Consider the following 17,193-nt stretch of genomic DNA (forward strand, 5'->3'; position numbering starts at 1 on the left):
GCTACACATTTAATTCAAATAAATTGATTATATTCCATTACAATGCATCTACTTGAAGAAATTATATTTGCTTGACAAAAAGAAAATGAGTAATCTGAAAAATAATAATTGTGTTTATCTAACGTTCCATTCATGTGGAACCGATGTATACATTTTAATTGAACTGGGTGAATGGAATATGAATGACAGTCATCCAATATGCTGTTATAGAAAGAAGGCCATGCTCATAAAATACAAAACTCGTCCTCCCTCATCTTAAATGGCACCGACCGCCACTGGTTACAACACACTTTGTCATGTTTCAGAACACCTCTGGATGAACGTGTCAGTTCACGTTAAATCTGTCCCACTACCCTCACACCCATGTGTTTCAATACTCCAGCAAAGTTAAGGTTTTGTCTCCTTTAAGGTGGTGGCAGCTCAAAGTTTCAAAGCACCTCATTTTTACATTGTGGTTAGTTATGGTATTTGTGGAACAGAATAATGCTCACAAGCACAATCAAATGAAGTATTCTCATGCAGATGGATCAAACCCCAGATGGTTTATTCAATATAGCCTAAATATATTGCCTGCGTAAATATATTGGCAAATTCAATTATTGAGTTGGGCATGTTTGGCTCCTAAATTAAATTAGGTTTACTCTACGCCATTAGAAATTGGGTTGATACGTCAACGGCACAGGGGAACAGAGGGACTGCCTCAGATATAGATGTTCATGCATGTTCCACTGTCTCACACTTTTCGCGCGACTCGAGGAAGGAGGGTTGACAAGAGCTCAGCGTGCGCACTGACTGTCCTCGGAACAACGAGGAGAGGCTGACTGCTTGCTGGTCGTTATGGATTTAAGTTCCCTGTAAACCTTCTCAGCAGGTTGGACAGGACATCCTTAGGCTTTTTATTTCATCCATTGCAGGTAAAATGTTGCTGATACATCTCTGTATCATATTTTTCTGTTGGTATGTCTATGTGGGGATGTTGAAACAATGACTAGGCTAGCCTAAGTCATTGTCACAGCAAACTATTATTTTTTTGTGTTTAAATGCATATTTCCAAATGATACATGCCAACTCAATTTCTGACGCAGGACAATAACACCATTTAATCTGCATGCTAATAACGATGTAATAAACATACAACCATATGTGTATCTATTTTTCGATTGTTTTGTTAATTAATACAATGTTTTAACTATGATTGTGATATAAAATGCTGTGAATTTATTATTTACTTTGGTCTCTTGCATCTTTAACTTGAACTGTAAAGAGAGCTGGTTTACCTGCAGCGCTTTGCACGGTCGGACTCGGCAAGATGAAAGTGAATTCAAGCAGAGAGCAGGAGATAATCGTTATATGTTTGAGTCTGAGCAAGCGTTAAAAAAGTTTTGTTGGACAGACACAGACATGAAACTAGGCTTCAGTATGTATCCGTACAAAATGTGAGTATATGACATACAAACATTAGGGAATCCCATTGACAGTTTAAAATAAGGAGCTACAAAGGACTGACACAGAGCTAATTGTTTCGGGCTAAAGCAATGCCTGATAGGCAGGGCGACCAAAACATCCACATTTACCTTTCCTATTGTCTGGATATGATTTAGTGACAGTCGAGCTCGAGGAGTGGAAGCCAATTCCGATTCTATGGTGTCAGGTGTACAAACTAATCCAGAAGTATGACGAACATGTTGTGAGAGAGGAGGACTCCGTGTCGCAAAACCCTCACCTGTCTTTGTCAGTCAGGTCGGTGTGCACAGTGCAAGGCTGTCAGAAGGTTATATTGTCAATGCTGCATGCATTGCGTGTTCAGTTATTACACACTTTAAGACTTTTCTGTAATTTCAACAGTAAAACACTGTAGAACGTACAGTAAAATAACTTATAGGTTTTAACAGAATTAATGCTGTAACTTGCATTGCATTATGGGTAAAATGCTGGAAAATACTATTATTAACTGTAATTGGTAGCCTCTTATAAAAATAACTTTAACATACTGCATTTCAGGGATGGGCCCTCGGATATATATTTTAAAAAAAACTCAGTGGGGTCTCAACTTACTGTTGCAAGTTAGAATAGTAGAATACACAAGGTGCAATTTCGAAACTTGGTTGTGGATCAGCAGTCCTTCTTTTGTTTAGTCAGTCACTGATAGTCAGTTAATTAGCCCAGGTCAGCTAAAATTTTTTAGGTTGCTAAGTTAGTTTAGTGGCCAGCTATCTAAACTTGTTATCTTGGTCAAATTATTTTGTTAGTCAGTCTCACGCAGGCATCATAGTTAAACTGCAAACATTTCTCTCCACCCTTTGGCAAAATGTGTAGAATTGCATGAAATTAACTCTAAAATGTAAAAAAAAAAAAATGTATCTCGACTGTCAAGAGTGGGGCCACAATTTTGTTTTGCTATCAATGGGGGACAGGGGTGGGTATCGATGTGGATATGAGCAACTGCGGCCCCTCGTGATAAATTCAGATTTTTGGTGGCCCCCATCCGCATCAAAGTTGCCCATCCATGTATTGATTTACAGTAATAGCTTATGTATACAGTAGACTCAAATGTTCAGTTTCAGGGGCCAACCTCATGCTGTCGGGTGAGACGCATGAAGCTCAGACCATTTTAGTAAAGATCCTCTTGAAGCGGCAGTGAAGTGGAATAATATTTTCAGCAGCTGCTGGGTACACTGTTAAAAGATCTGGTTGTTTTTACGGTATTATACAATAAAACTAATAGGTGATTTTAGGCGTAACTGGTAAATGATACCTTAAATTCCAATGAAACATTGGTTTAACAGTATACATTTATGTAAAGAACTACTGTATTTCAAATGGTACTGTAATTCCACCCCACAGAATACAGTAACCTACCGTGTTTTTGGAGTTCCAAAAACCTTTTGACCACTAGTGAGTGCATGGTATTGTTGTTTCTGGCTCATTAGCATATTTTGAGGCGTGCCTTGTAAGAGGCTACATTTGTTGCACCCGTGAGTGAGAACACTGAAGCAATTGAACTGATATGTGGTAGTAGTGTCCCAACAACTAAATATGTATAGGGGACATATTGAAGGGGCAGCAGGCCTCACACCTTTAATAGTTGAGTATTTGCCATGTCCTTGGTCTGTTTTGCCCTGTAGTCACTGCAGGTTTGGAAGCCTTTGTTAAGGCCTCTAGAAGTGCAAGTGATATTAAAGACCAAATATTCATATACACTGAGTGTACAAAACAGTAGGAACAACTTCCTAATATTGATTGCAATTTGTCGAGGCATGGACTCTACAAGGTGTCGAAAGCGTTCCACAGGGATACTGGCCCATGTTGACTCCAATGCTTCCCACAGCTGTGTCAAGTTGGCTAGATGTCCTTTGGGTGGTGGACCATTCTTGATACACACAGGAAACTATTGAGTGTGAAAAACCCAGCAGCGTTGCAAACCGCCTGGCATCTACCACCATACCCCGTTCAAAGACACTTAAATATTTTGTCTTGCCCATTCACCCTCTGAATGGCACACATACACAATCCATGTCTCAATTGTCTCAAGGTTTAAAAATCCTTCTTTAACCTGTCTCCTCCCCTTCATCTACACTGTTTAAAGTGGATTTAACAAGTGACCACAATTAGGGATCAGAGCTTGTTCTTAATGTTTTGTACACTCAGTGTATATTTCATATGCTGTAATATGTAAACACATTACCTGGTAGCCAACCTGCTTGCACCAATCCCATGCAATTACAGTAAAATACAGTAAAATGCAAACCCCTAGAATACATTATATACATATGAAGTGGGTAAAACAGTATGTAAACATTATTAAAGTGACCAGTGTTCAATGACTATGTACAGTGGGGAAAAAAAGTATTTAGTCAGCCACCAATTGTGCAAGTTCTCCCACTTAAAAAGATGAGAGAGGCCTGTAATTTTCATCATAGGTGCACTTCAACTATGACAGACAACTAATCCAGAAAATCACATTGTAGGATTTTTAATGAATTTATTTGCAAATTATGGTGGAAAATAAGTATTTGGTCACCTACAAACAAGCAAGATTTCTGGCTCTCACAGACCTGTAACTTCTTCTTTAAGAGGCTCCTCTGCCCTCCACTCGTTACCTGTATTAATGGCACCTGTTTGAACTTGTTATCAGTATAAAAGACACCTGTCCACAACCTCAAACAGTCACACTCCAAACTCCACTATGGCCAAGACCAAAGAGCTGTCAAAGGACACCAGAAACGAAATTGTAGACCTGCACCAGGCTGGGAAGACTGAATCTGCAATAGGTAAGCAGCTTGGTTTGAAGAAATCAACTGTGGGAGCAATTATTAGGAAATGGAAGACATTCAAGACCACTGATAATCTCCCTTGAACTGGGGCTCCACGCCAGATCTCACCCCGTGGGGTCAAAATGATCACAAGAACGGTGAGCAAAAACCCCAGAACCACACGGGGGGACCTAGTGAATGACCTGCAGAGAGCTGGGACCAAAGTAACAAAGCCTAACAACAGTAACACACTACGCCGCCAGGGACTCAAATCCTGCAGTGCCAGACGTGTCCCCCTGCTTAAGCCAGTACATGTCCAGGCCCGTCTGAAGTTTGCTAGAGTGCATTTGGATGATCCAGAAGAGGATTGGGAGAATGTCTGAGGCTGAGGTCCTTGATGATCTTCTTGGCCTTTCTGTGACACCGGGTGCTGTAGATGTCCTGGAGGGCAGCCGGTGTGCCCCCGGTGATGCGTTGGGCTGACCGCACCACCCTCTTGAGAGCCCAGCGGTTGCGGACGGTGCAGTTGCCGTACCAGGCAGTGATACAGCCCGACAGGATGCTCTCAATCGTGCATCTGTAGAAGTTCGTGAGGTTCTTAGGGGCCAAACGGAATTTCCTCAGTCTCCTGAGGTTGAAGAAGCACTGTTGCACCTTCTTCACCACACTCTTGCTCAGTGAAGCTTTTCATCCTCTCCACTGCGGCCCCGTTGATGTGGATGGGGGCGTGCTCCTTCTGCTGTCTCCTGAAGTCCCTCTCCTCCTCCCTGTAGGCTGTCTCGTCATTGTTGGTAATCAGGCCTACCACTTTTTTGTCATCTGCAAACTTGATGATTGAGTTGGAGACACGCGTGGCCACGCAGTGATGGGTCAACAGGCAGTACAGGAGGGGGCTGAGCACGCACCCTTGTGGAGTCCCCGTGTTGAGGATCAGCGTAGCGGAGGTGTTGTTGCCTACCTTCACCACCTGGGGTCGGCCCTTCAAGAAGTCCAGGACCCAGTTGCACAGGGCGGGGTTAGGACCCAGGGCACTGAGCTTAGTGATGAGCTTGGAGGGCACTATGGTGTTGAAGGCTGAGCTGTAGTCGATAAACAGCATTCTTACATAGGTATTCCTCTTGTCAAGATGGGATAGGGCAGTGTGCAGTGCGATGGCGATTGCGTCATCCATGGAACTGTTGGGGCGGCATGCAAATTGTATTGAGTCTAGGGTGATATCATATAAATTGCTAAATTTGTAACATATCACATGAAATGGATGACATAGTAATCAAAAAACAGGGACCCGTTTTGGCTTGTGAGCACCAATTTCAAAACTACTGGATGAAATGATACATAGGTTAGAGACTGCATCTTTAACTCAATATCTGCTTTGGAATTACTATGTGTTTACACACATCAATGCAATGTCATTAGCTCAGGGTCTCTAGAAGGATTCGTTGCTACACCACCCTTCCACTCCCTGCCTTGGGGACCGTCATGTGGCAGATGCTTTTTGGGATGTGTGATGAAAGACAGTGTCCTTGTAGTGTCAACACACTGTGGTCACTTTCACTTGCAATGTTGTCCTATGACCTATGCAGTCCCATTGAATCAATCAATCAGTCAATCAAATTTATAAACCCTTTTGGAATCAGCAGTTGTCACAAAGTGCTTTTACAGTAACATAGACCCCAACAAATTTCTAGAAGGAAGACCTAGAGAGGAACCAGGCTCTCCTGGCTGTACCAGTTAGAGATGAAGGGTAGGCTACACTGAGTATGTTTACATGCACAGAAATAATTTGATATTAAACTGATTATGTCAGTAGTCAGATAATGCAATAGTCACGTAAACACCGTACTCTGCTTACCTTAATCGATGTAAGGTCAAAATCGAAGTAAGCATACGCCGATTTAAACATCTGGATTTCTGAGCAATCTTTCGAATTATTAGGACATGTAAACACCGTAATTGTCGTTCCAGCAGTTTATTTGATCTGCGCACGTGCTAGAACCAGCCGAGTGAGCTGCCCTCTTTAGCTCAAGTGAAGTTCGGAACAACTGAATGTATGCGTCTTAGAAATAGTTTTCACATACAAACTTTATATGTCTGAACAAAAATAACATGGTCGCTGTGGTAGAACAGATATTTTGATTGGCGATTTTCTGCATTTATTAAAGTGCCTTCAGGTAGCCGGATTTCAGATGTGACCAATCAATATATAATATATGCCATTTAGCAGACACTTTTATCCAAAGCAACTTACAGTCATGCGTGCATACATTTTTTACGTATGGGAGGTCCCGGGGATCGAACCCACTACCTTGGCGTTATAAGCGCCGTGCTCTACCAGCTGAGCTACAGAGGACCACTAGGTCAGATAGTTTCTCAGTTTAGCAGAGTGTGCATATTAAGAATTAATTTCATTCCCAAAACATGTCAGAAATATTGTTTAAAGAACTTATAAAAGAGATTGGTGTGTCTTTTCACCATTTAACCATGGTATGGGGTTGTTGAATTACAGACATGTATTTGTTTGAAATCTATCTATTGATGGTTTCATTTCAGAGAGACAAATAATCATGTTTTGTTGCAAAACACAATATATCTGCTTCACTCTCAGAGGAATAAGTTGTACTGCTAGGTTTTACACAGTAGAATGTAATAAATAATCCTCATTTTAAATAAAGTATTGTGCAAATGCTACATTTGTGACATCAATATTTTATTTACAAAATGTACATTAATAAATACAGTAATATGAGATCTGTATGTAAATTATCTACATTTGACATTTTTGTCATTTAGCAGATGTTCTTATCCAGAATGACTTACAGTTAATGCATTAATCTTAAAATAGCTAGGTGAGACAACCACATACTGTATCACAGTCAAATATACAGAATATGAACATAGTGTTTTGCAACAAAACCCATTTTAATACACATCTAAAATATATGAATTAAACATCTGAGAACACTAATATTTTAAACCCACATGAAGGTACCCATGAGCAATAATTTCTGATGAAAAAAGACAAATGTGAAAAATTGGTGGATATAGCGTTTTGGAACTAAACTCTTCATATGTTTGTCAAACTGGAAGAGTCACAAGTCACGAGCATTGACCTCAGGACTGGTTAGGCTTTGGCCCTTGGTCAACACCTGCTTTACTAACGAATATATGCATAAAACATATTTGTTTACCCCAATAGCCCAGGATGAACCTGATTCTGTGTCTAGTACTGTCTGTGTCCAGAGAGATTGTTGTGATCCGTTGACTTTGCAAGGTTGTTCTAATTGGAGTACCATCGGGTTTGGTCTGGTCTGGGAGATCTAACAATGCAACTCTGTTAAGAAACTACTGTTTTCTGCTGAATAAGCATGTTTTTTAAATTTAATTTTTATGGATAACCTTTTATAAACTCTGAATAAGTTAGTGTCAAACTTTTAAGAAGCAGGTAAAACAGAAATCTGGCATTCTTTTAGGACTAGCCTTTTCTTTTAGGACTGGGATTTAGAACTTTAGTTTAGAGTTGAGTGTTTCAGTTAGAGTTGAAGAGATACTGTAGTTCTTAGAGTTCAGGAAGAACATGGATGAGAATGGGACTGGACACAACAACAAAGGAAATAGTAAGAATTAATGATGACAATGAATTTACACATGTTATTAGTACTAATATTTGTCAATGTAGTCCATTGTTTATGTAAAGTAATGTTTAATATAACATCATTACATTATCATAACAAAACCAACATTTAGCAATATTTATCCATTTATTAAGTTCACTTGGACACAATCTATAGGACTTTAGATGTGTGTGTGTGTTTGTGGACCCATTATGGTTATCATTATGTCTCCTTTATTCTGATTTATAAATGTAATATTAAATGTATTTCATTTTCATTAGGTTATTGAACACAAATTGTGAATTCACAGAACTTTGGTTTCTCTTTTATTCAACAATTTTGTAGTATCCTGTGTAGAAAGGATGACCTATGGTCAACTTGATATGAATTGAAGTGTAGCATGTCCAAATTCCACAGAGACCATTCTAATATTAGAACGAGAGGAAGTCATTTTTTTTTCATTTTTTATTTTCCTCTTCACTCTTTTTCTTTTAACCAATGAGACTCCTTCTAATCCTCGGGTCTGTTTATTTAAACTGCCAAACACACAACTGGGTGGAAATGTTTTGAAGCTAACAGATAATTCATGTTGCAGAGAAGTGAGCCCCGAGTCAGAGATAGTCAGGGACTTGATGGAGATCAGCTGGACAGTAGCTTATGTTAGTGAAGATGCACGCACATCTTCCCTTTGAGTGGAGGAAAAGCACCATCCGGGTGAGGGTCAACAGAGTCCAAGGGCCAATTCACATAGTGCAGTATGTCTGAAAAATAAACAACTCTCAGCTGCAAACTCTCAGATGTCATCTGAGTCGGACCTGGGCCTGCCTGGGCAGCTAGCAGGAGATCAAGAGGGATGATTTCACAGATATAAATGTTGCTTTTGGATGCTTTAGTTATGGATGACCATGAAAAACAAACAATAGCACTTTACACTTGTATAACCGTTTTGTTATTGCATAGATTATTATGCATAGGAATTACACAAAAGTGGATGAAAAGGCTTTCTTAAAGGTAATGATTGTTTTCCCAGAATTTGTTATTTTATATTATTTTGCCAGTATTTCATTATTTGATATGCACATCCAGTTAGTTAGAGTTAGAACAATTTATTTAATTGTCACTCCACAATTATAAAGTAATACAAAATAAAGATTTTTTTAAAACCACATTGTGGACCACTCAAATTGAGTTTAAAACACTTAAAAACAATCATATAGCCAAACATCCATGAGCTAGATCATTTCTGTGATATGGCCCACTATATGTACAGTACATATGTTGCTTGCTGTCAGTGTTGCATATGATACATTACAAGTTGTAGCTTTGAAACATGGCCCTGAACTAGATGGAATGCATAAAGGTTGCCTAAATGTATCATCCTACTCTCTCATGCAGTAATAAATTAGGCCAACCTTAGTTTGACAGCAACATTTCAATTTCCAGTGATTTGTACTAGAAAGAAATACAATAAAACTAAATATGCATTATGTAATATTTTCATATAGGACTTTGCAGTCTGTGGGAAATGTATTCTTTTCACATGACACTTTGCAGTCTGCTCCATTGAAGGGACATTTAACCACATTTATTACCAGGTATCAATGTTGATTTACTCACGTCAGCTATTTTGATCCATAAGGCCTGAAACCAGAAACTCTTGATAACCTTTTGTAGTCGTCCTACATCCCCCATGCAAGCTGAGTGTGGCCCAATGGTTTAGAGGGACCATACCACATAATTCCCTGTATAGTTTGGACACGGTTATCTAATTGGCTTCGTAAAATGGAAGAGAGACCTCAGGCACCGCAAGTTTAAGATATACAATTTTAGCACCGGAAACATATCATGGAGGCATACTCTACATTATATGCACCTATACATTTGAACTCATATAGGCTTATTTTATACCCTACAGAATATCTTATTCATCATCTATGGTACATTACAACCAACCCAGAACTTACGTGGTGAGACTTAAGAGGTGCTCCTTGCTGTTTGTCTCCCCAGGTAAAGCTCACCTGACCCAGGACCCGGACCCGTCTGGAGAGCCCCAAGATACTGGCCAGCAGTCTGGGGAAGCCATGGAGAAAAATGAGAGGTCCACCCACATCCCTGGCAAAGATAAAGAGGTGGATATCATCAATATCAAGGGCATCGAAGACATAGGCTATGTCCAGCCGGATTCCATAGTAAGTCACCTTTACTTTTCAGCAACTGGCAAATCAAAGTCCACAGCACATAGTAGCTAGCACATAGCAGCATGTGAAGCATGTGATTCCTGGAAAGAATGTCCAGCACAGTACAACTAGTGTTGACAGTGGAAAATACCCTTGCAAGACTAAATGGTTGGTTTGCCCGATCACAAGTTTAGATCACAGTGGGGATATAATGGGGATACCTCATTCCTGCATTGTTTGTTTCCTTTGATCTTGATGGCCTTTTCATTAACTGACTTTATCTGTCAATTGTTGTACAATATATATACAAAACTATGTGGACACCCCTTCAAATGAGTGGATTCGGCTATTTCAGCCATACCCGTTGCTGACAGGTGTTTAAAACCGTGCACACAGCCATGCAATCTCCATAGACAAACATTGGCAGTAGAATGGTGTTACTCAAGGACTCAGTGACTTTCAACGTGGCACCGTCATAGGATGCCACCTTTCCGTCAAGTCAGTTTGTCAAATTTCTGCTCTGCTAGAGCTGCCCGGTCAACTGTAAGTGCTGTTATTGTGAAGTGGAAACGTCTAGTAGCAACAACGGCTCAGCCGCGAAGTGGTAGCTTGCTGAACGAGACAGCTGAGTGCTGAAGCGCGTAGCGCGTAAAAATCGTCTGTCCTCGGTTGCAACTCTCACCACAGAGTTCCAAACTGCCTCTGGAAGCAACGTCAGCACAAGAACTGTTAGTCGGGAGCTTCATGAAATGGGTTTCCATGGCCGAGCAGCCGCACACACAAGCCTAAGATCACCATGCGCAATGCCAAGTGTCGGCTGGAGTGGTGTAAATCTCGCCGCCATTGGACTCTGGAGCAGTGGAAACGCATTCTCTGGAGTGATGAATCATGCTTCACCATCTGGCAGTCCGACGGACAAATCTGGGTTTGGCGGATGCCAGGAGAACGCTACCTGCCCCAATGCATAGTGCCAACTGTAACGTGTGGTGGAGGAGGAATAATGGTTTGGGGCTGTTTTTCATGGTTCGGGCTAGGCCCCTTAGTTCCAGTGAAGGGAAATCTTAACGCTTCCAACTTTGTGGCAACAGTTTTGGGAATTTCCTTTCCTGTTTCAGCATGACAATGCCCCTGTGCACAAAGCGAGGTCCATACAGAAATGGTTGTTTCCTTTTGTCTTGATGGCCTTTTCATTAACCGACTTTATCTGTCAATCGTTGTATGTCACAGATGTACGTATGGCAAGTCAGGAGATGTCTGTCTTAGCTAAATAAATGTTCCTATTATTACAGATTTTTCTCCTCTGTCTGCATAGGTACCACTCAACACCATGACAAGAGTTTGGACTGGACTGACTGGACTGACTGATACTGTATAATGTGAACCGATGTCTGCTATGTGTTGGATATTTTTGGTTTATGTAGACAGGGAACAGTTCCGTAACAAGCCATTTGGGAAAGGCTGGCTAAAGAATTTTATGAAGGTTGAATTTATATTTGGAGGTTTACATGTATCCCTCTGGTGGCCGAGTTGACCTATTTTAAGAAATGCCATTGGTTTGTGGAGAAAAAATGTAATATCTTTGATAGGATGATGAGGAATTTGTTACAGGAAATATTCACTATCACCTGGTGAGGTTATCATAGGGCTAACATGTGCCAGGGTATCTGATGGGACCAGCTACAATGTAGCGTTCTATCACGTGACACTACGTCAATGATTTTAATTGGCTGATGCTTAATATTTTTCTAATGTTGACGAGTATGGCCCCTAAGTGTTTAATTCCCTCTTCTTCAATACTGTGTATCCAGTGCTTCATCTGAAGTGGTGCTCCATCTCTGTGTTGCGATGAGAAATTATGTCACTGAGGACCCTCTCAGGGGAATGTTTGTACTGGTTGGGCAAGGGCCGCCGGAAAACGTGTGGCGAGGTGGCATTTGCCACAGCACTTTTCAATCAGGCGTGGCAGCATCACACCACTTTTGATTTACGTTAATAAAATATATTGACGCAAAGCAATAAAAAGAGGGGCAAAGTGCTGTTTTTTGACCGATTTGCCTCATGATTTGTCAACTTGCGAAGAATTTCTTTGTCCTTCACATCAGAGTGCTGCTGCAGGCTCTTTGTGTGTCTTGACCAATTACTTGACCAATCAGATTCACGGAAATCGCAGGTCATGCGCGCTCTCCACTTTCCTCCGGTATTTATTTAGCAAGCATGATAACACATCACTCAGACAGACACAAGCAAAAACGCTTCCATAAATGTAGCAGCCTAAACACCTAAACATTAGCGATCTGACATGCTGTATTTCAAGGAAACAAGAAAAAATGTCTGATCAACTGTAGGCTGCTAACACGAAGCGGTAACGCTGTGTATATATATTGTGAAAAATGTGTATGGGATCAAATTTGTTTTATATTCAAACTTGGGCTGACTAGGCTACCTAGACTTTTTCAATAGAAAATAATTAACTGGAATGATTCAATAAACACAATAGCTAACATAGGGCAGGACTAGGCAATGCAAAGCTGCATAAAGCAAGCTCAGCCCTGTGAGTTTTATTGTCTTATCATGTTGCTCTGTGTTTCTGTATAGGAACCACCCCTAGTCCTTTTAAAAATATATAATTAATATGAACAAGTACAAGGTTGCTGCTGTTTGACAGGGTTTTCATCCTCCCCAAGGCTAGGAGTTTTTCCAGGATAAAAAAACAACAACAACCTGAGTAGAAAAACTCTGGTCCCATCATAGCCTCATAGCCCATATTAAAGCTTTTTACAATAGATTAATCACGTCATACCGTAAAGGTCCGTTTTACCTGGTTAGGTTACCAGATCAGGAAAAACTACGGGCCCAGAGTTGTTTTTCTACCAAACCACTCTGGGACCTGTGGTTTCACCTCTGGATTGGGCCAATGTTTACGTTCTAATTAAGCAATAAGGCCAGAGTGGGTGTGGTATATGGCCAATATACCACGGCTAAGGACTCTTCTTACGCACGACGCAACGCGGAGTGCCTGCTTACAGACCTTAGCCGTGGTATATTGGCCATTTATCCCAAACCCCAAAGGTGCCTTATTGCTATTATAAACTGGTTACCAACGTAATTAGAGCAATAAAAAGACATGTTTTGTCATACGGCTGTCAGCCAATCAGTATTCAGGGTTCGAACCACCCAGTTTATAATTAAATGTATCGCAGCTTAACCTTGACCTCCGAATGATTAGCAGCCCCTGAAAAAGATGCTGAATATCTGCTATGGCTTTTATATGTAATGAGGGATTGCGATAGGAGAGGGCACCTTGTCGCGTTCAGATCAAGGCTAATATTAGCTCCTTGGCGTCTCAGACTCTTCTCAAGTAACAAGTAGTGGGTTTTGTAGCAGAGAGACTTTGGGCTTGGTTCACCCCTGTGGACGGTGACAGAGAGAGCTGGAGAGAGAAAGAGAGAGAGAGGGAAAGAGAGAGAGCTCTGTTTAATAGCAGTAGTCAGCGGCAGCGCTCGCCTAGTGATGGGAAGATGGCAGGAGAAACACCAGAGAGCTCAGGGACTTCGCTGCTACATAGCGCAGCAGCCACAGCTAGCAAGCCCAGGCACTTCTTAAAGGATGTGGTTTTTCATGGCAAATTTCAAGTGAGTGGAATGACAAAGATACAGTATGTGTGGATTTTCATCACGTGTTAACATACTAGTACTTCAGTAGAAACTGAAACTAACTATCTCTGCTTTGTTATAGTTTGATATTTGGTTTTTAAAGTGACGATAAATTATAAACTTTGATTTGTTGGAAAATAACACTGTAGGTGGAAGTCAGTTGTATGTTTGTTTTGTGGAAATGTAGTTTCCACTTCAACTTTGTTAAGTAATGAATACATTACTCATGTTGTAATCCTTTTTTAGTAGCTTTTGTGCTAGGATTTTTTTTTAATCTCAATATAGTTGAGAAATGGCTTGACCTGGTTTGACAGCTTGCAGAGAGAAAATGATCTTGTAACCTAATTACAGAACAAGTATCTACCGTACACGCCTAACACGTTTTAATGTTGGTCCTGTTCCCCATTACACATGAAGCTCTGTGAAGACTTGTACTAGAGAGGGGTGTGTGTGAAATGAGTGAAATGTATACACCCAATAACATCACCACTCATTACTCTTTTTCAACTCCCTTATCATCTTGCTGTCTGTGACCATGTGTTTCTAGTTTTACCTTCTCAACCAGTGGTACAAATGGAACAGTGTCTATGATTTTCATCGCCATCATGTGAGGGTAGAATGTGGAATTGTGTATAATTGTCAAATTAGGTCACAATAATTGTATGACGTGTATGTGGGGCGGGCCACAATCCACTTTTTACATATTGTGATTAAAAATAGAAAATCAGTTGGGTCAGTCAGTGCTATTAAAATAGTCTGCAGGAATATTGGAATATATTATTACAACTGATGTCATACAATTTGAAGTATGTTGATATGGTCAATGGCCTGGACACTGTGGACAGCAGCTTGTAGTTAGCTGGACCCGACCAATCCAGACCTCTAAAGATCACAGTCAGTCAGCTATGTTTACCAAAAACATAACTTTAAATGTCAAGAGTATATGTCCAGCATGTAGTCTTGTGTGCACCCAAACAGCAACATGTCTACGCACACACAAGCGATCATCAACCATTTTGGAACTCTTACCTGAAATAAGATAGTTCAAGGGGTCTTGAAGGTGCCTCATGCAACTGCCTTTTAGCTAAATAATACTACATTGAAAGTGGCGCACATAAAACCCGGTATGTGCATTCTTCATCAGTCTACCACTTATGAAAACAAAAGGCTTTTATGTCTTTTAATAGTTATTGATTTTTGAGAGATGAGACTGTTGGATGTCTCTAATGATAATATTGACTATTGCTACAATAAAATGCCACCAGGTCAGGAATAAGCAATGAGTTTTGGAGTCACCCAAACTTTCCTGGTCAAACAAGCTTCATGTCCGATAGCGGTTGTCGACTAGCCTATCCCTCTGAAAACTCCATGGAAATACCCGACTATAACCAGATCATGAATCTAGTTAGAAGTGTGACACAAATATTCAAGTGGATGTATAGCAAACTTAGAAAGAGTTCAGAAATCACAGGAATTTTGATGATCTACTGTATATCAAAAAATCGAAAGATCAAGATATGGTAACATAATAAACATACTGTACTAAAACATTACAGACTAGATTTCAGTTTGTCGGAAATGATTTAATCTATACTGGTTTGCAGGCAGACAGTAAATGAGAAATCTGGCATATTACAATCCTGTCAAATTTATATTTTTTCAAGATTTGATTAACATTTGTTTTATGATTTTTATGATTCTATACTGTATGTTCAGCAATGCCTATTGAAGTTTGTACAATAAGAGATTATAATATCATACCTATAGACGCCATTCATATAAATGAATGATATATCATAAAATAAAGAATCAGGTATTTTTGGTTCATTGTTTGTACACACGCATACAGAGTAGCAACACAAGCCCTTTGTTGGATATAAAAATAACTTGTAGTTTACTAAATAATTCTCAGCATTCAGGTTTAAAGTCACTGAGTGGTCACTTCTCCCAAGGGGAACCAGAATTCCACAGGAACCCCATTGGGTCTAGGTGCCTCTCCCAACTTGACCCCTGTAGTCTAACTGGCTCACTAACCATTTGAATGGCAAAAGCTCCACAGCACACACACATACACATACACACATGTACATGGTCCAGCTAGGTAGCGAGCCTTCTCTAATGCACAGCCATCCCCTCTCTCCCCAGCTCCTGAACTCCCTGACACCTGAGGAGAACACCGGATGCCAGCACGGCCTGTACTTCCAGGATGGAGAGAGGCGGGTGGACTACATCCTCACCTACCACATCAAAAAGCCCAGCAGCTCCCGCTCTAACCGACAGTCCTCCCGCTTCACCGACAACGCCTTCACACGGAGCCTCCGCCGCGGGACGGCCAGGCTGGGACGACCACCGCCCCCGCAGTCCAGAGGTGACCGTGAGGTGGCCTCTCAGGACCACAGCATGGACTACCACGAGGACGACAAGCGCTTCCGCCGGGAAGAGTTTGAGGGCAACCTGAGGGATATGGGCCTGGAGCTGGAGAAGGATGAGGATGTGAGTTGCTTCTCTATGGCTTCTCTGTTCTGTTGTTTTCGACAGCCCCAAACCCACCCGATATTATCAGCTATGTCCAGCCAGGTCTAGCGTTAGCTAGTGTTAGCCACGCGTTAGCTTAGGGCAGAGCATTCCACACAACACCGCTGCCCATCTAGAGTCCTTGTTATTTTTGTCTGTGGGCTTAGGTCAGCCAGTTTGCCTGGTGTCCCCACCATGCAACAGTACACAAAAGATACATTGTAGTTTGGCACAGCACCAGCTGGAACCGGCCTATAGAGGGCTAACGGGACTAGGGTAACCAGGGTAACCTTGCTGCTGTCATTGGTTTGTTTGTTTGTTGGATTTATTTAGAACCATATCACAGAACCAACCGCATCATTAGTCTGTTTTCTGAAGAGGGTTCTGTTTCTCACACCTGACAATGTTTGGGTGTCTTTGAAAATGCCATGATAGACTTCAAAATCCTTTCAACATTACATCAGTCATTTCAATGTGATTTTTCTTCATTTTTTAAACTAGGCAAGTCAGTTAAGAACAAATTCATTTACAATGACGGCCTACACCAGCCAAACCCGGACAACGCTGGGCCAATTGTGCACCGCCCTATGGGACTCCCAATCACGGCCGCTGGTGATACAGCCTGGAATCGAACCAGGGGGTCTGTAGTGACGCCTCAAACACTGAGATGCAGTGCCTTAGACCGTTGCGCCACTCGGGAGCCCATTCAAAGCCAATGCATTTTGAATTCAAAATCACTAATCAGGATCAAGATTCAACTCTCATATAAAAGGAGGGCAGCCATCAAATCAACTTTTTGGACTAGATGTCATGAGAGTGAATGAAAAGGGAAAAGCCTGTGCACTTCTAGTGATAGTCTTCAGTGGTGTGTTGACCAACTGCAATCTCAAATACAGAGTCCAGTAATCTGAGACTATCAAGTTGGTCTGAGTGCTGATGATGGCAAGATGACAGCTGCCATGGTGGATCTCTTTACCCAGACAGG

General features: G+C 41.1%; 1 protein-coding gene across 5 annotated transcripts in view; it reads left to right on the forward strand.

Annotated features, from left to right (window-relative positions):
• The first annotated feature begins 756 nt into the window (after positions 1-756).
• The window catches only part of LOC121577044 (anoctamin-1), a 72,653-nt gene continuing 56,216 nt past the window's right edge, over positions 757-17,193 (forward strand). For 3 of the 5 annotated variants that reach the window (XM_041890748.2, XM_041890751.2, XM_041890750.2), the window contains exons 1-2: positions 13,520-13,673; positions 15,840-16,187. In XM_041890748.2, the coding sequence (XP_041746682.2) occupies positions 13,560-13,673; positions 15,840-16,187 (462 nt within the window). In that variant the 5' untranslated portion in view covers positions 13,520-13,559. Of the gene's footprint in view, positions 915-9,871; positions 10,054-13,519; positions 13,674-15,839; positions 16,188-17,193 lie in introns of those variants that run through there. The other 2 variants (XM_041890749.2, XM_041890752.2) reach the window with 1 other exon arrangement.

The sequence above is a fragment of the Coregonus clupeaformis genome, chromosome 11 (genome assembly GCF_020615455.1).
Source record: "Coregonus clupeaformis isolate EN_2021a chromosome 11, ASM2061545v1, whole genome shotgun sequence".
Lineage (NCBI taxonomy): Eukaryota > Metazoa > Chordata > Actinopteri > Salmoniformes > Salmonidae > Coregonus > Coregonus clupeaformis.